At 38.6% G+C, this 19,221-nt stretch overlaps 1 protein-coding gene across 2 annotated transcripts in view; it reads right to left on the bottom strand.

Moving 5' to 3' along the window:
• Positions 1 to 19,221, bottom strand: part of LOC126184626 (SEC14-like protein 1) — a 211,154-nt gene that overhangs the window by 16,953 nt on the left and 174,980 nt on the right. For both annotated transcript variants that reach the window (XM_049927098.1, XM_049927105.1), the window contains exons 4-11: positions 13,991 to 14,119; positions 13,682 to 13,791; positions 13,396 to 13,499; positions 12,892 to 13,010; positions 10,235 to 10,424; positions 10,064 to 10,152; positions 3,406 to 3,543; positions 382 to 502 (exon numbers count right to left, since the gene is read on the bottom strand). In XM_049927098.1, coding sequence (XP_049783055.1) covers positions 382 to 502; positions 3,406 to 3,543; positions 10,064 to 10,152; positions 10,235 to 10,424; positions 12,892 to 13,010; positions 13,396 to 13,499; positions 13,682 to 13,791; positions 13,991 to 14,119 — 1,000 coding nt within the window. The remainder of the gene's footprint in view (positions 1 to 381; positions 503 to 3,405; positions 3,544 to 10,063; positions 10,153 to 10,234; positions 10,425 to 12,891; positions 13,011 to 13,395; positions 13,500 to 13,681; positions 13,792 to 13,990; positions 14,120 to 19,221) is intronic.

Genomic DNA, 19,221 nt, shown 5'->3' on the forward strand with positions numbered 1-19,221 from the left:
AATATACCTATCACATCCACTGTCTTGGCCAGTGCAACACCTTTTGTTCCTGTCCCCCCCCCCCCCCTCCCCCTAAATAATTGTAGTAACTGGACATGGTAATTCAAAGTCAGGTATTTTATCTCCTCTTGCAATTAATGATTAACCCTCATGCAAAATAAATTTTTAACACAAACACTTGTTGAAAATCTTGTTATCAATGGGTGTCTCAAAAATCAAATGATCATATTTACGTAAAATAAAGACTAGCCAATTCCGCAATCAAACATGTATTTTATTTTAAACATAGACATTAACTTTATAGTTAGTTCATACAGCACTGCTTAAATGTACAACAATTTATCCAAGAAAAAAAACAGCAATGACAAGATACAAACATACCTATGAAAGTACCAACAATTGTCCACAAAATCGGAAAAACACGTGGTGCTCTTATAATGAGGACTCTACCCATTGTCTCTGGATAGTTAGCTTCCACTATTTCTATTATTCTTAACAGGGCCTGGAAAATTTTAGGAGATGATATTAGGTGCGAACTGCAACAACAGGTATTCTTTTTTTTAACAGAACAACATATCTAGCACATTCACTCAATTAAATATACATGAAATTAATCGACACATATTTTTTTAATGTCTTTGCGTAAATGTCTTGTCCAGTGAAATAGCTTAAGTTACACAAAAAGAAAATTTTAACAAATGTCTTTTGTGTGATACTACTGACTTGCTTACAGAAAGCATAAATCATCATATTCTATACAGCTTTAGAATCTTTGACTCCAGTGAAGAGCATGAGAAACAAATGGTTTTCAAATGAGTGACATGTTCCATTTGAGGGAAATAGGCAGTTCCCACCATCAGTGCTGACTTTGCTCTTTCAGTAGCCACTGCACAAAGAACAAGGAAACACTGTGTCTTTTATAGGGTTGCATAATTTTAAAACCAGCAAATCTGTGGTCAATGCTCATCATCTCTTCAGTTAATAGTTCAAAGTTTTGTGAGACTGTAATTATGAGGGAACCACCCAGCCTTCCCCAAAAATAGAGAACCACAGACATGAGCAGTTTCTTTTAGTTTAAAACACTCCATACATCATACAGTGTCTTTGAAGGTACACTATTATGATCATCTCCAAGGTATGTATTCATACTGAATTGTACTTCCACTGAGGATTGCTCCCATCTGTGCAGCTCATGAAAGGTGGTGGTGGTGGTGGTGGTGGTGGTGGTGGTGGTGGTGGTATGGATGTGAAGTAGCCATCGAAATCTCGCATGTTGTGCCATTGGGTGGTCCATTTTGGTTTTGGGAACAGTTTGGCAGTGGCAATTCACTCTAATTGACAGCTAGTTGGCTGTCATACCAATTTAAAATGCTGGGCAGTGGTTGCAGCACAGAAGGTATATAACACAGCTGCTTTCACAAGTGGCATGGCCTCTGATGGGATAGGATAACCTGTGACAGGACTGAAGTAGGTGGTGCTGGATGGGTGCATTGGGCAGGTCTTGCATCTGGGTCTTCCACAGGGGTACAATCCCTGTGGCCAGGGATTGGGGTAGGGTGTGACATAGGGAAAGACTAGGATGTTGTGGAGCAGCGGAATACCGCTTTGGGAGGGGCTGGAAGTATCTTAGGTAGAATTTCCCTCTTTTCAGGGCATGAAGATTGATAATGAAAGCCATTACGGAGGACGTGGTTCAGTCTTTACAACGTGAGGTGGTACTGGTCGACTGGAGAGAGCTTCTTTGTGGTTGGTTCTTGGGATGGATGTGATGATCAGGTTTGTGTGAGGATATGGCATGCAAGATCTGTTTTTGAATTAGGTCTGGATGGTGTTGCCTGGCTGCAAAGGCCTTTGTGAGGCTTTCAACATGCTGGGTGTGGGAGTCATCGTCACTGCAGATGTGTCACACATGGCCGCATGAGACTTCTTATACCCTGTATAATCAGCTGTGTCCATTACAACAGCTGTACATGCAATTCCACATGCTGTGTGATTCTCAATAGCAGTGTACCACACTTCTAGCAACTCAAAATCCCCCCCCCCCCCACACATATTACTCCTGGTCTGCCTGTTCTTGTTTCCTCTTTGGCTCTGACACATGACAACAAATCACGTGTGAGCGAATGTATTTCATGTGCATGGTGATATCATGCATGATCAGATATACCCCAGTCACAATACTACCCCCTGCTCCTAACACAATTCCTTTAATTCCTTACACCTGTCAAAGTTATTTAACTATCCCCACAACCATCTGACACCTTTATTTATTTGCAACTTCCAATGCAAATTTTTTTGCCCAGCACTGACTACTCCCCCCCCCCCCCTCCTCCCTCCTCCTAATGAAATCTTGCTCCATTTATTTGGACCAGTTCAGAAAAGTTTCCCAATCACTAGCCAATTGTCCAATATCCTGTTCCTTTAATGCTGCCTAAGCCATGGAATTCCCCTCAATTGCCTAACCACAAAAACATCTATTTCTGGATCCCACTCCTCCTTCCACATTGGCCATCTTTCCAGATTCACTGGTCCCTTTCCCTCACAAACCTGGTCCTACAACAACATCTTCCACTCCCTCTACAAAATACTGTTACTATGCAATCCCCACTACCTATACCTCGTCACCCAAATTGAAATCCTGACACTCTCACTCCTAGGACATTCCAGACATCACTTCCTAAAGCTATCCAGCCTGCCGACATCCTACTCCCACCTTGGGGCACCACTGTCCAACCCCCATCCTACCCACAGTGTTCCTCCTTGGCAACCCCTCATAGCACCCAGACTTTGCCTAGTTGACTTTCAACCTATCACATCCTCCAAAATGCACCCACCAACATTCCACAAATAAATGGTAACTGCCAAACTGTTCCCAAAAACAAGGTCGACCACCCACCTGGCACAACAGGTGAGATTTCAATGGCTGCTTCACGACCTGTGTAATGTGAATACTCCCCCACCCCCACCACCACCACCACCACCACCACCACCACCACCACCACCACCACCTTTTCTGAAATGCACAGATGGGAGCTATCCTCATAGCACATCCTTTGCTCCATAACCTTCCTGTGCTAAGGCTAAGGAAACTCATTGGTCCCCCACCCAATTTTGTGTGTGTGTTTACATGTTTTTTTCCTACAACCTTGAAAAAGGAAGTTATTCCAGAAGCTAGCGAACCTCTGTACCTTTTGTTTGTGTACCTATCGATGACGCAGCCCGTCTGCCTTTAGGTGTGTATCCTTTATTCCTAAATAATTCTTAACTCTCAACCAGAACTTTTTGTACATAATTGTAATAACAGTAGTAGTAAACCACTGTCACAACTGTTATCAGCTGAAGTATCAAGACAGTAACTGTAGGCATTACACAAGTGGTGCAGGGGTGCCAGTTATTGATCCTTACCTTCACGCCTGGACGCCAAAGATGCCTCATGTTGAGTCCTTCAAGATCAACAAGTAAGGACCATGTTGATACTGGCTTTCCTTGAGTTCTTGTAGCTTCTTCCATAAGCTGCAGACCCTCTTCACAAACATGCAGTGTCTGTATACAATGAGAACACAATGACAATGTACATCTGTAAATCACTACTTTTTAAATATTCAAAAAGGAAAATAAATCTTGCCATTTAAGCAGCTTCTTTAATAAAATTACTTAAACTTTCTGATGATGCTGATGAATTCCATCATCATCTTTATTTGTTCACAAAAACTTAACATTTCTGATCATTATTTTTGTTCCTTTCAAACAATGGTACCATACCACATGGGGAGTGATCAAAAAGTAGCAGGAATTTTTGTTTTTCTTCAACAAGCTTTATTTACTCATCAACATCAACTTTGTCCCCTTCATTGTAATTCTCCTCTGATATAATATGCTTGGTCCAGCACCCTTTCCATTTTGGAACCACTTCCGGAACTCAACTTTTTGTTATGATGTTCAGTCCCTTCAGAAATTCTGTCCCCCCCCCCCCCCCCCCTTCCATGATTGCAAAACAACATTGTTTTATGGTTCTCTTCAGCCTCAGGAATGTCTGGCAAATACGGTGGCCAAGGCAGCATAACAGTTTTGTCTTTTGCTTGAAAATCACAGACAAGCCTTGAGGTGAGAGTGGAAGCATTATCACAATGCAATTTCCACGAGTCGTTTTGCCATAATTCTGGTCATTTTCTTTGGATGAAAACAGCACATAACTTCCAGTTCATATTCCTTACCGACCGTATGACCATAAGGCAGGAACTCGTGATGCACTATCCCACTGTAATAGCAGGAAGAACCACCTTATGTGGTGGAATTTTTCGAACTTTTTTTGTGGACTTGGCTCTTCAGGCAGTTTCCATTGGGACATCTGAGTCTTCGATTCGATGTCATACCCATATACCCATATTTTGTTCCCTGTTATAGCCTTCTTTAGAAGTTTTGGATTGTTGTTGACTTCATTCTGCAAATTCCCGAGTAATGTCTAAGAAACAAATTCCTGAGTGCTGTCTAAGGAACATCATGTTTGGTCAAAATTCAACAATTTCAGAACAAACTCCACTGCTACAAGTTTCATACCCAAAAATTTTTTAAAAATTGCTCTGTATGAGCCAAAAGATATGTCGACATTATTAGCAACCCCTCTGATGGTGATTCGGCAAGTTTCCAAAACCAATTTCTTTACTTCTTCCACACTGGTGTCAGCAACTGATGGGTTAGGGCAGCTGCCGCATTCATTGTCTTCTCAACCCTCTTTGAAATGTTTATACCACTCAAACTCTTGCCTTACTCATAGTAGATTCACCAAAAGCCACAGTCAACATTTTGAATGCAGTGCTGCACTTTATTCCATTTTTCAAGCAAAATTTGATGCAAATTCTTTCATCCATCTTCTCTGAAAGTATAAATTTCCAAGCACTCAAAAACATGCATAACCTTTCCAACTGCCAACAATAAACTAAATATTCAAAACAGCTAAACATGCAAACATACATCATGAACATGTGTACCAACAAGATAAAAAAGATATTGGAAATCGGACGTATAATGCCTGCGAAATTAGAAAATTCCCATTACTTTCCGATTATACCTCAATACTTATAATAAATATATGCAACAAGTAGCAATTTAGAGACTACTAGATAAAACATTTACCGTCACCAATATAAAGTAATATTCAAAAGTAGTACTACCAATCTTTTACAAACACAATTTTCTTAAGGATGTACAATCAGTACACAGACACTAAATTAAACTTGATGAGGTAGTCCCTACAGGACAGGAGTTAGCTTGTATTATCAATTATCCTAACTGCTCTCTTCTGAAGCCTGAAAATCCTATCCCCGTAGATTGTGGGTACCCCACACCAAATTTCAGTCCCATATTGCAAATATGAGTGGATTAATCCAGAGTATACCTGTTTAAAGCCAGGAGGGATTGTTATATTTTATGAGATGTTTTAGTAAGTAAATATTGTAGCTAATGTTTTTACAGCTGTAAGTGACATGCTCCTTCCATGTATGATGTGTAATAAATCACAATGCCTACAAAGTTATGTTTATTGAATGTTTCAGCTTTAGATAGTGGTTCAATATTTATGTCCACTTGAGATTGGTTATAATTTAACAAAAACCACGACAACATTCTTCTTCCCATTCAATGTTAAGTTTATTCATGGTTAGATAAACTGTCTTCTGTTCAAAGTTCTCTTTATGATTTTAGAATGCTAGCTGCTCAGTATGGCCCCAGCTAATGAATGATTTATCATCAGCTCAGTTAACTAGCTTTGAGTTTTATGGATGTGCTTTGTCACTAACATACACAAGAACCAAAAAGGCCAAGAATATTACCCTGAGGGATTCCACAGTTGAGAGAATTGTGTGCTGATGATGATGCTTGGTTTGTGGGGCACTTAACTGTGTGGTCATCAGTGCCCGTATGAAGTCTCAATTGTTACATAGTCCAATTTTTACACAGTCCAATCTAGCCACTATCATGAATGATTATGATGATGATGATGATGATGATGATGATGATGATGACGACAACGCAAACACCGTCCCCTGGCAGAGAAAATCCCCAACCCGACCAGGAATCAAACCTGGAAGCTTGTGATCCAGAGGCAGCAACACTAGCCACACAAGCTGCAGACGAATTGTGTGCCGATTTTACTATTAGGATCTTACAGTCATCCTTATAAGACAGTTTGACATACTGTCTTCTATCTTGGAGCCGAGTAGTTACGAAATTTAATGCTATTCCTCTAATAGTGTCCACAGTAACTTTTTGCTGTGTACTGCTAAACAAGTTGTATAATGTAAACAGTAACTGGGATTTTTCTAGGCTTGTCTAAGGCCTACTTTTATCCAAACTATTGTGTGATCCACAGTGTCAAAGGGCTTAAACAAATCTAGAAAAATTACAATGACTGTTTCCTTATACAATCTGTTTAGCAGTACAGGGCAAAAGGTTATTGTGAAAAACTCTTTTCAGAATGCATTCTGTGTATTAGTTAAGAAGTTGTATTCCTAGAAGAAAGATTTCATTTCATTTAGACTTACTCTTTCAAGTAACTTGAGCAGTATTCAAGTCAATAAAATTGGTATGTAATTATTTGCCAGTGGTTGCTCCATTTTTGTACACTGGTCATATCTCAATGATTTTTTAAAATCCTTGAAAGGTCCCCAGGGTAGTTCAGCCATGTATTAAAAGTGATACTGGTTTTATTAATCCATTTCTGCATTCTTTAAATAATGCAGATGACGTGTCACCTCATCCACTACATATTTTTTAGTTTGAAGATTAGTTTCATTCTTTTACACTTCTCAGGAAAAATTAATAGCTTGTTTTAATTGAGTTTATATGTAGCATTGACTCATCCATAAATTATTCTCTGCATACCATACTAAAATTTTTCTAGAAGGCCTCACATAATGTCTTTGACTCACTCATCAACATTCCATTTTCCCATCCTTTGTTTACTATGCTCTAGGCTGTTTTACTAACATAACTGGGTTTATTTACCTGTTCAGTGTAACAATGTGCTTTTAGAGTCTTCAGTGATTCCCTGTATGTTTTTCTGCTGCTTCTGTACTTTGTTAGGAAATAATGTAGTTTTATATTCCTGAACCAGATGTAAAGGTGCTTCACACTTCCCTTTAATTTATGGATTTCTGGAGGAACTTTAAGTTCCTTTGTGTAATGCGATTTCTTTCCCCCTTTTTTTTCTGGTTGAAACTTTGGTTAAGTCAGTGAATAGGAAGTCCAGGTTGGAATATCAACAACAATGGAATGGACAGATTGCTGCTCAATGTAAAGATGACATGTTGAGTTAGAGACAGGCACAATGAAAAAAAGCCTTCTTCAAAAAAGAAAGAAAAATATATTCACACATGCAGGCACAGATGATTGCTATTGCTTGCTGCACTGGCATGACTGCTACTGTTTTGAATGAAAGGAACAATTCTGAGTGGGGTAAGGGTTAAGGGTTGGCAGGGGGTGGGGGTGGGGGGGTGGAGGAGAAAAGTGCTGTCTGACAGAGCATGGAGGGATTAGATGGTGGCAGGACAACCCTGCCTAGTGCATCATCAGGAGCCTGTGGGGGAGGAGTGGGAGAGCAGGAATAGAGAGGTGCTGGGAGGGTGCATTGGCAGAGAGGAGTACTAAGTGAGGGTGAAGGTGGGAGAGCTGGGAGAAGGTGATAGGACAGATGGGGGGGGGGGGTGGTTATAAACTATCACCTGCTACTAATTCACGTCCCTCACTGCTATTGTGCACTGCTATCTGCCAATGCACCCACCAGTCTTTTCCCCCTCTCTGCTTGTCTCCTTTTTTTTTTCCACACTGGGCATTATTTCTAACAAAAGATCGAATGGAATCTGTCATAACAATTCAGAAACAATGAAAAGATGGTGGTGATGGTGGTCTGTTCGACTGAGGACCAAATGTAGGATATTCTCTTTACAAGCTCATTTTATATTATTACACTCTGAAGAAGCTTGGTAGCTGGTTATATGGAATGGGGCACCTGTACCTCACATTCTTAAAATAGTAGCATAGATTTGGGATATTCCTTTTAAATTCTGAGGCTACTCTTTTTCGATGCAGAGAGTAATAGGAGCACTAGTCAGTATTATACTGTTCTTAGTGAACATTTCTTATTATCGCAGTCTCCTCCTCGACCACCACCACCACCACGACCAGAAAAAAAAATTCTTACCTCATTCTACAACACAAAACATTAATGCAAGTCCTATTATATCACATTGCTTTTCATCCACATCTTTCATAATTACATTAATTACGTAAATGGAATACTTGAATGTGAAATATATCTGTGTATCTAAAAGATGATTCATTACCATAATACTTCAAATCAATTACAATGACTTGTTACTTCAAGGTATTTTACTTTCCTCCACCTTACTCCCTTAACCCTTGAAGTCCCGACAATATTAACAAAATTATGATTTACAAATTTTTCATAAACTTAACCTTTATCATTATAATAACTAATACAAGATGAAATTGGCAAAAAGTGAATAATAAAGTGTTTTAAGGAGGTGGTTTCACTTTGGAATGATGAGGACACACAGTTTCCAAGCAGTTTACATGATATATTTGAATGTAATATGATATATTTGAATACAAGACACATCCCACATCTTGAAACTTCTATGAACTCATAATGCGTAAAACTAAGTGGTCCTAAAGAACAAGCAAAAATGGGCCTAATGTTTAGTAAATTTTCTATTTAGAACTACATGCTGCCCCACTGGTTTCATTTCAAAACCACTGTTTCTGTCCGATGAGGCCAGACTGCAGAGTGCAACAATACCTCATGGGAGAAACAATCTGGCATGGGCAGTAGGGGTAAGGAGGAGGCTGGAGTGGGGAGGACAGGGGATAGCAGTTTAAGGGTTGGGGAAAGCTGTAGTGCTGCTTGTGGGAGCCTGCAGGAACATGGTTGGGATGTGATAGGTCTGCTAGGTGCAGTCTGGAGGTAAGGAAGGGGAGTGCACATGGAGAGAATTAGAGAAAGAGACAGCTGTCTCTTGGTTACAGTTTGCCAGTGGTCATTCATGTGGACAAACAGCTTGTTGATTGTCATGACCACATAGAAATCAGTGGTTGCAGCTTAGTTTGTACACCACATGATTGCTTACACATCTCTTTGATGGGATGACGTATGGGAAACGTCCACAGTTTTGTGTGGGTACCATCCCATAGACAACTTTATGATTTATCTTACAGGTTTGTATTTTCTGTGACCTGTATAAGACATTTGACTCTGTGAATCACTACATCCTCTTAGATAAACTGAGGTTTTGTGAAATTGATGGTATAGCCAACCAATGGATAATCCAACCAGAAGACTGCAGATAGTTGTGCTCAGTAATTAAACTAATGTAATCAAAGGAGATTATTCTGACTGGGGAGAAATCACATATGGGGTTCCCAAGGGTCAATCTTTGGTCCTCATGTATGTAAACAGTCTACCACAAGAATTAGTCCTTTTTGCAAATGACACTGGCATTGTAATCAGTCCAAGCATACAGCCCCCCCCCCCCCCACACACACACACACAGTCAGACAGACAGACAGACAGAGAGAGAACACTCATTCCACATCATGATTTATCGCGCAAATGATCCATGGGACGTGAAAGTAACTAACTATAAACTAACAACATATTCCATCCTGGATTCTCCATTGTTTAACTATAAACTAATTAACTCTAATTTCACTGTCTCTATGTCTCCTTTGATTTTTTTTAATCAGAAAGTGTAGAATCAAGTGTTTCCCCATTTTACTGCCTCAGTTGCAGCATGCATCATTAATGTTTTAGTTGTTCAGGTACTATACTATACTATAGTGAATAATGAATGACACCTGAAGACACACACACACATTTTACGAGCAATGTTACAATTCTGAAACAAAGAAAGATATGTTTTTTGTACTGCCACAAAAACAGAAACTTTCTATCTCTTTTTCTTATTTTTCATTCAATAAAATACTGCTCACTTGTAACTACTAGGAAGACAAATTTACATTGGACTTTCAAAAACAAAATAATAATTACCAATTTCAAGAGTCCCTCTTCTCCTACTGATTTGAAAAGTCCTTTAACATCCATTTGACCAAGACGCAGAAGATACAACGGCCGACCATCTGAAAGTACAATACAAAAACTTTGAAGGAAATCATTAAACAAAAAAACCAAATGCACACACACCCTTCCCCCGCATTTTACCTTTATCCATATGGTGCCACCCTCCAGGAAAGTAATCTTGCACCACCTGAGGAATCTGATATTCAGAAAGTATACGATCCACTTGATGTTTTTTTCTCCAAATGAGTGACTGTGACAGCATTTCTCTAGCCTTCTCCACATTGAAATCCCTGGCTCTCAAAAATCTAAGTAAAGTTGAATCACTCGGGACCTGCAAAGATAGTATTTCATAATAAATGTTCACCATTATTTTAGGTTGTTTGTAACTAACCTCTTACAAGTAGCCAACACATTTAACAACATTTTCAGTTGTTGCTGATAATATGACAAAATCAGACTTAAATAAGAACATGCCAGCCAATGAAAATAAAGTAAGTGCATGTAGAGTGTTCAGTGTACATCAGCTCTGTCTCACAAGATGGAGTAGCAAAAGCAATAAAAGGACTCAAAAATTCCAACTCCCGAGGCATTGATGGGGTCCCTGGAATAATCTTAACGAAGAGTACACCAAGCTTAACTGAAATACATACTAAATTGCTCACTTCAGACAAGCATTTTCTCTGATTTATTAAAACATCTGAGGTTATTCCAATACATAAAGGTAAGAGATGTAACATCAGTAATTATAGACTCATCTCCTCTTGCATTTCAAAAACATTGCAAAAAGTTAGGTGTGACAAATTTATGGAACTTGTGAATCAAAGCAATATACTATGTAATGAACTACATGGATTCAGAAGCAAGAGTTCTACAACAACTACATTTCCGAGTTTATCATTTGCATACTAAACCTGACAGACAAGAAACAGCATTCAACAGGCTTATTTATTGACCTATCGAAACCTGACAGGGTGAATCATAAGATTCTGCTGCCAAAGCTTGAAAAATTTAGCATTCAAGTTCTGTCCAACAATTGGATCATTTCTTTCCTGAGTAATCTTAGGCAAGCAGCGTGCATCAAGCACACAGATGTCAACCTAAAAACTGTCTCTGAACACTTGTCAGACTATAAACCAATTACATGTGGTGTACCCCAAGATCAGCAATGAGATCCCTTCTGTTCTTTCTGTACATAAATGATCTAAGCTTTAATGTGGGTGCATATAAAAGAATCACATTTGCAGATGACACCACACACTACTACAAGGGGAAAGTAAGGAAGAATTACAGCAATTAGTAAACACTATCACAAAACTACCTAGCAACTGGGCACAGAATACTCAGTCTAGTAATACATAGGAAAAAAACTATCACACTAAAATTCTATAATTCTCTGAACAAGTATATATTTATCCCATTTGTTTCTACCAATGATGAAATAGCTGGTAACAGTACAGGAAGCAAATACTTGTGACTATGGCTGCAAAGCAATGCAAAATGGAATAAACATAATAAATATCTTAATGAAAAATTGACCAAAACATGCTACCTCCTTTGCTCACTAAAATCCTACTTTAATGAAAAACAGTAAAGAATGCATATCATGCCTACTTATATTCTTGACTTAAATATCGGGTAACTTTCTGGGAAAACTAAAGCAGCTATCAGCACTTTCAAACTGCACAAAAGGGCCATTAGAATTAAATTCAGATGAAAACTTAGAGGTTCACGTAAATCTCTATTTAAGATCTTTAGTATTCCTCCTTTACCACATATCAACATTATGGAAACCCTTATATTAATAAATAAATAAATAAATGTAACAGTTATAGAATGCTGATTACAAAAAACCTGTGATATTATTGATCACTTTAACGAACAACAGAAAAATTTAATCTGACTGAAAACAACACATCCTCGAAACTTCCTGGCAGATTAAAACTGTGTGCCAGACGAGACTAACTTGGGACCTTTGCCTTTCATGGGCAAGTGCTCTGGAAACATCCCCGAGGCTGTGGCTAAGCCACGTCTCAGCAATATCCTTTCTTCCAGGAGTGCTAGTTCTGCAAGGTTCACAGGAGAGCTTCTGCGAAGTTTGGAAGGTAGGAGAAGAGGTACTGGCGGAATTAGATCTGTGAGGATGGGCTGTGAGTCATGCTTGGGTAGCTCAGATGGTGGAGCACTTGCCTCTAAAAGGCAAAGGTCCTGAGTTTGAGTCTTGGTCCAGCACGCAGTTTTAATCTGCCAAGAAGTTTCATATCAGCACACACTCCACTGCAAAGTGAAAAAGTTCATTCTGGCAACACATCCCTGTGCCAAAACATTTTCACATGGGAATTGAACTTTAGAACAGACTTCCAGAAAACACAAAAGCAATTATTGAGGTCAAAACCTCTGGAAAACCTTTTAAGTCAATTACAGCATCATTGCTTTCATTCAACTGAAGAATATTTAAATTTATGAGGTGTGCTATATAAATACTTAATATATGAACTATATTACTGTAATACTAAATAAGTATGCATAGAAATCACTTTCATCTGTATACTAACTGACTTGTATAATGTCTTATGCAAAAGCTGATTTGTGAACAACGGGACAAGTAAAACAAATCTACAATGTATATATCCTCAATAAGATCTTTACACAGAAGATGTTATTTTTAAATAATGCTGAAAATACAGCTGGCAAGGCACTAAGTAAAGAGTACAGGCTTCCATTTACAGTCAAAACTACATGAAATGCACAAGATACTTACATGGAAACATGAGAGACAAAACAATGAATGTATAACATACCTTCCCTTTTTGGAGATCAGCTACCCATTTCCGCAACTGCACAAGGGAAGATTCTTGAATGAGACTCAGTTCCCCAAGGTATCTTTGAATGTAATCTGTATCTAGTTCAAACTGTGATTCTGAAATATTCAAACCACTTCCCTATGAATTATGCATATATTAATAAAGAAAACTTAATATTGTACACTATGACTATTAATTTGAAGAAATTAATTGCACTCAACAAAAAATAAACACCATGTATGAAACTGGTGCTCAGTGTCAAAAAATGTGATAAAAAGCCAACACTACACTACATTAATATTTGAATGTTTCATAGTGTAGACATTACAGTTAGAAGTATTTTAGCATTCTGATTTACAGAAAGGAGGCAAGTTCAATTACATCTCTAATTTTCTCCACAACTTTTAATTATATCATGGCTTTATATTCCAAAAAGAGGTGAAAGAATAATCATATTAAGCATGTTAAAACTACAATTTCTTTTTCAGAATAAAAACTTACCAGCACTTGGAGACAACATGGGAGGGGATGGTAAGGCTGCACTGATGTTTGAAGCTGATGCTCCCAATGCAAAGTCCCCAGATGAATCATTTGCTGTTTGTGCCCTGAAAAAACATATGTTTACAAAAGTTGTTTAACACAGAGTACCACCACAGCTGCCTAAAACTATCTCAATATCACACCTCAGCCACCTCAGTAGAATCATGTCTGCAGACTGCTGCAACAAATGCAAACTCACTGTAGCATGACACGACCTGATCTACTTTTAATGCATCAACGCACTCACCTCTCTTCCTCAGCTGCAGCGGAACCATCTTCAGGTTCTTGCCATGGTGGTATATAAACAACGCCTTCCTTTTTGAGCTCATTTATAAAGTGCTCAATTATTTCCTTTCCCTGCAGATTTGAAGTATATACAGATGATTGTCATTTTATAATCTAAAACAGTAGTATTTCATTTCTGAATTTTCTTGAAACTGACAATAGTAATAAATTTTCCAACCACTTTAAAGTATTTTATTGTTAACTGGATACTTGGTTTGTACCCATAGATTCTCTAGCACATTATGCCAGGTTAAAAGCATATTCAACTCACCTTAGCTATGTTCTGTGAATACTGCTTCATAGCTAACTTCTCCATTGAATTTTCAAAGCCAAAAAAGGATTTTATGTCAAGAGTGGCAGACTGGTCGAAGCATGTCCAGTCTGGATTTTCAGGGTGGACCTGTATGGGTCAATATCACACACATGAAACTATTTGCACTATTTAATACTTCTAGGTTCCATTCACTATATTTCATTTGAACAGTGTTACTGTGATACTGTTTTACACGACTTAAGACTATGTTTCCCTGTCTATGTGAAGGCCAACCTCAGGAACTACCACAGGGATTTTAATAAGGTTTCCATTACTAGATATACTGATTCATGAGGAAGGTTTCTGTACATAATTTATTAACACTATGTTATATGTTTATTAATACATGTCGTCCAGCCACAGTCCGCCGCTCGTGATCTCGCGGTAGCGTTCTCGCTACCCGAGCACGGGGTCCCGGGTTCGATTCCCGGCGGGGTCAGGAATTTTCACCTGCCTCGAGATGACTGGGTGTTTGTGTTGTCCTCATCATTTCATCATCATCCAAGAAAGTGGCGAAATTGGACTGAGAAAAGGTTGGGAAATTGTACGGGCGCTGATAACCACGCAGTTGAGCGCCCCACAAACCAAACATCATCATCATCATCATCATCCAGCCACAGATTTCTTTCTTTCTTTCTTTCTTTCTTTTCTTTCTTTCTTTTCTCCTCCCCTGCAGGTTTGCATTTTGTGGAATGTATGTACAAACTTTACCATTTCATGAAAACTGCCACTATCATGGATGTCTGTTACTAGCTAACAGCCTTAGGTGAACACGATAGCTACCTGTATCATTCACAGTGTACCTTCAACATGAAAACAATGCATTCAAATTCTTGCGTGCTTTTTTTGAGCACATACTGGAGCAATTCTAATTCACTTGGTTAAATTTAATGCAGTGTACAAATTAATTTATTGATCTCCCTTTTTTTGGTTAATGTATACATTAACTCATTCACCATCCTTGATGAAGGTTCCTCCTTAATGGGAGCTGTAAAAATCAATGACTGAATGAACCTCCTCTGGTTCTAATAATTAATGAAAGCATGTAACTTGTCACCATTGTCGTCTTCCACCATCACTGTCATTTTTCATCACCTGTGAGTGTGTATCACTAGTATTTTTTTCTGAACAAATACATGGCTGTTCATTTGCAATTTCAGTAGACATGAATTTATGTAGTGTATCTCTTTTCCATGATTTATCATTTTCCTCGTAACTGTACATGATACTGTTAATAGATAAGTCATTACTTCAGGTTGCTTAGCTTCCTGGACTACCTTTTATCTCCAGGATGATTTGTAATGTTCCAATATATACTAAAACAAGATTATAATTTGTTTCTGCACTAACTGGATGGAGCCAAAACATTTTTAATGCTAAATGGTATATATGTAAACAACACAAGCTGAATTAAGTTAACAATAAACTCTACAATGATTTTTGCTATTTCTCCATCTTCATAATATTGGACAGCCTCCTCTGTCACAATCTTGTAATGCCATGGTTTTCTTTACAGTAAGATAAGATTGTCCACCCTCAGCTGAACTATCTCCAGAATAGTGAAGCATTTTTTTGGCAGTGTGAACTAAGTATGTGGATATAATTTGACAGCTAATCCTATTACAAATATCTGGCACTACCAGTAGTTCAGCCATTGGTCCACAAATATTGATCAAAGTTAAATCTAATAATTTTCAGATACTTTGTAAAGTAGCTAGGTCAAAAATCATCTAACATAATAAAAATCTAACAGTTTTCCCTGTATCTGTTTCTCTCTTAAATGATCCACATGAACAATAATTTATTGGTTATCCTCGGCAGACAACATCTATCATCCCTTGCTGCTATGACGTCCATATACAGATTGACACACAAAAAGCCATTATCATCCATCCATTATAAAAGGCCCATCATAAGGAAACTTTGTTGATGTGTGATGACTCGCAATGTACAGAGCGAATCAGGATGAAAGATATGTGCTTTTAGGGATGATAGTATTGGTGATTCCTTAAAAAGACATATGCTCTGTTCTTAACATTTTCTGAGGATACTAATCAAAACAGTGGGGAAAAGGACAAATGTAGGTTTGTACATGTCTTCACAAAACATGTTCAAAAAATCTATCTTCAACTGCAATGCATTTTGCAGCTCAAGTGAAGCACACATTGAAATGGTCAGTAAATACAACACTACATAGCCTAACATTGTTTTGGTTCTACCCACATGTGAGTGCTGGTGAAGAACGACTGGTTGGCGGTAGTGATTTTCAAACACCTGTATACAGTTAAGAAAAGGGCATATGTTCATTTGAAGTTTTTTGTTCAGAATCACCAACACTATCATCCCTCAAAGAATGTACCTTTCCCTCTGTCTCACCCTGAATATTAACAAAGAGGTTAGAAAGTTGAGAGATGCATGTGCACCTCAGGTGTTCCAGTTTTGTGCCTGTGGGTTGAGTGATTGACATGTGTAACTATGTTTCCAATTACTTTTGTTAATTGTGAATGTGGGAGTGCATTGCTCACTAATTCTGGTCTCAAAAATAGGCTTAGTTGGGTGTGCACCTGCCTGTTGCAAATGTTATGTAGCAGTAATATGTGTCAGAGATTCACTGTGTGGAAGCAGGTCTAGCAGAGCACACTAGTCTGGCACATTTATTGAGTAGTATGATTTATATTTTACATGCAGCCGATGATAGACTTTTTGAATATGTTTTTTGAGGAAATGTACACACCTACATTTTCCTTCTCCCCCACTGTTTTCATTAGATTCCTCTCAGAAACTGTGTGGCACTGGTACTTGTGCCATAAAAAAATGTAATAACTGTCGTGATAGATTTTTGTGGAACTGATAAAATGAACATATTCTTTATTCAATATTGGTCAACTCCATCTACACCTACACCTTTAGTATGCAAACCACCGTGAAGCGCAAGGTAGAGGATACATCCCATTGTACCAGTTATTATGGTTCCTGTTCCATTCATGTATGGAATGTGGGAAGAATGATTGTTTGAATGCCTCTGTGAGTGCAGTAATTAATCTAATCTTATCCTCACAATACCTGAGAGAGTGGTAGGTGGAGGATCATTTAAAGAGAGTTCTTGAAAATTTGTTAACAGACTTTCTCGGGATAGTTTACATCTGTCTTGAAGAGTCTGCCAGTTCAGCTCCTTCAGTATCTCCATGACTCAATCTCATGATTTAAACAAACTTGTGATCATCTGTGCTGCCCTTTTCTGTATACCTTCAATATCCCCCATTAGTCTTATCATATACGGGTTCCACACACTTGAGCAATATTCTAGCTCTGGTCACGCAAGTGATTTGTAGACTGATTGCTCTTTCTCAGTATTCTACCAATAAACTGAATTCTACCACCTGCTTTACCCACGACTGAAGTTATGTGATCTTTTCATTTCATATCCTTACAAAGTGTTACACCCAGGTACGAGCTGGTTGTACGAGCTGGCCAATTCCAACAGTGACTCATTAATATTATAGTCACAGGATACTGTGTTTTTTGTTTTGTGATGTGCAAAATTTTATGTTTCTGAATGTTTAAAGCAAAGTGGAAAATTTTACATTTCTGAACATTTAAAAGAAGTTACTAATCTCTGCACCACTTTGAAATCTTATAAGAGCTGACTGAACATTTATGCAGCTTCTTTCAGATAATACTTCATTATAGATAGCTGCTTCATCTGATTTCACTATTAATACTCTCTGTAATGTCATTAATATGCAACGTGAACAGCAACGGTCCCAACACCCGTTATTTTCCCAATTAATTGTTAGATGATTAAAGTCTTCACTGATGATTGCAGTATGATTGGGAAACTTGCGCACAAGGGAACTGAAGTTTTCCCTGAAGGATCCAATTTTCATTTTATGCCCACCCTTTATACTGAGTCTTGCCCAAACAATCTCACATGCAGTTTCAATTTCTATCTCAGTGGACTTGAATTTCTTGTCTACTGCAACAAATGCACAACCTCCATTTCCCATATGATTATCCTTTTGATTTTCACTTAAATTTTCCTCAAAAATCTCACTGCTATCAATTTCGAGTTTCCAGCTTTCTGTACCTAGTATTGAGTGAGTGTCCTGCTTTTCGGGAGCACTTCAAACTCTGGCACTTTGCTGCAAATGCTTTGGTAGTTTACCATTCGGATTGTAATATTCTCACCTGTGGGAGGCATGTCTTTCAATCTTACACTGATTCTTCTACGTTTCCTACAGCTATCATTATCTGAATTGGATGGAGAGTCACCCAAACTAAAAAATCCCTTGGGTGTGCACGCCCCACACACAATCAGCTACTCTAGTAGCAGCCTCTGATGTGTAGTGCACACATGACCTATTTCAAAGGACGCTACAGTTCTCTACCCTATGGTAGAAGTCTGGGAAGTCACTGCCTAGCTTGTCACAGAACCTTCAAAGTCTCTGGTTCAGTCCTTCCACTCCACTCAGAATCAAACAGCCACAATCAATTCTGGGGACAGTGCTGCAAATTGTGAGCATCATTGAAACTCCATGCACAAGGTTGGTCTTCTCAACCTTCTCTTCCAGTTGCTGGAATGACCCAAGAATGACCTCGGGAGCCCAAATGACAGGCATCATTTGTACCAACATGCATCATAAGCTGCAGTTGGTTGCACCCTATTCCCTCAATGCCTGCTGCAATAGCCTCTTCAACATATTGAATGAGATTTGCAGGCATACATGCCCAGTGTATCCGGTGTCCTTTCCTGTCTCTTGCTGCCATTTCCCTAAGGAGTACCATCATTTGCTGAAAGTCTGAACTGCCGACAATAAACCCTTACCCTTCTGTATTCCCCCCCCCCCCCCTCCTGACACCGGACAAAACTGGTTTTCTCAGAATAGATGAAGTGCCTAGATCTACCTAGACACACCACTTGCAGTCAAGTGTATGAGTAATGACATATTCTTACTTTCTGCAGGGGAGACAGGACGCACGGGAGGTAATAGAACATGTTAACCCGCGATCTTCCAATTCAACAACCTACCATAAAAGTTTGTGAGCTCGCTCTCTATGAAATGTGCACAGCAGGATGAGAGCAAAAATTTTATTCAGCAAGATATGACAGGGTAGGAGTTTACAAAGTGTATTAATTATTAACTACTGTCAAAGTGCTGTGAATGAGTATTGCCTATTGTCATAGTCTT

This window comes from Schistocerca cancellata, chromosome 1 (genome assembly GCF_023864275.1).
Source record: "Schistocerca cancellata isolate TAMUIC-IGC-003103 chromosome 1, iqSchCanc2.1, whole genome shotgun sequence".
Classification (NCBI taxonomy): Eukaryota; Metazoa; Arthropoda; class Insecta; order Orthoptera; family Acrididae; genus Schistocerca; species Schistocerca cancellata.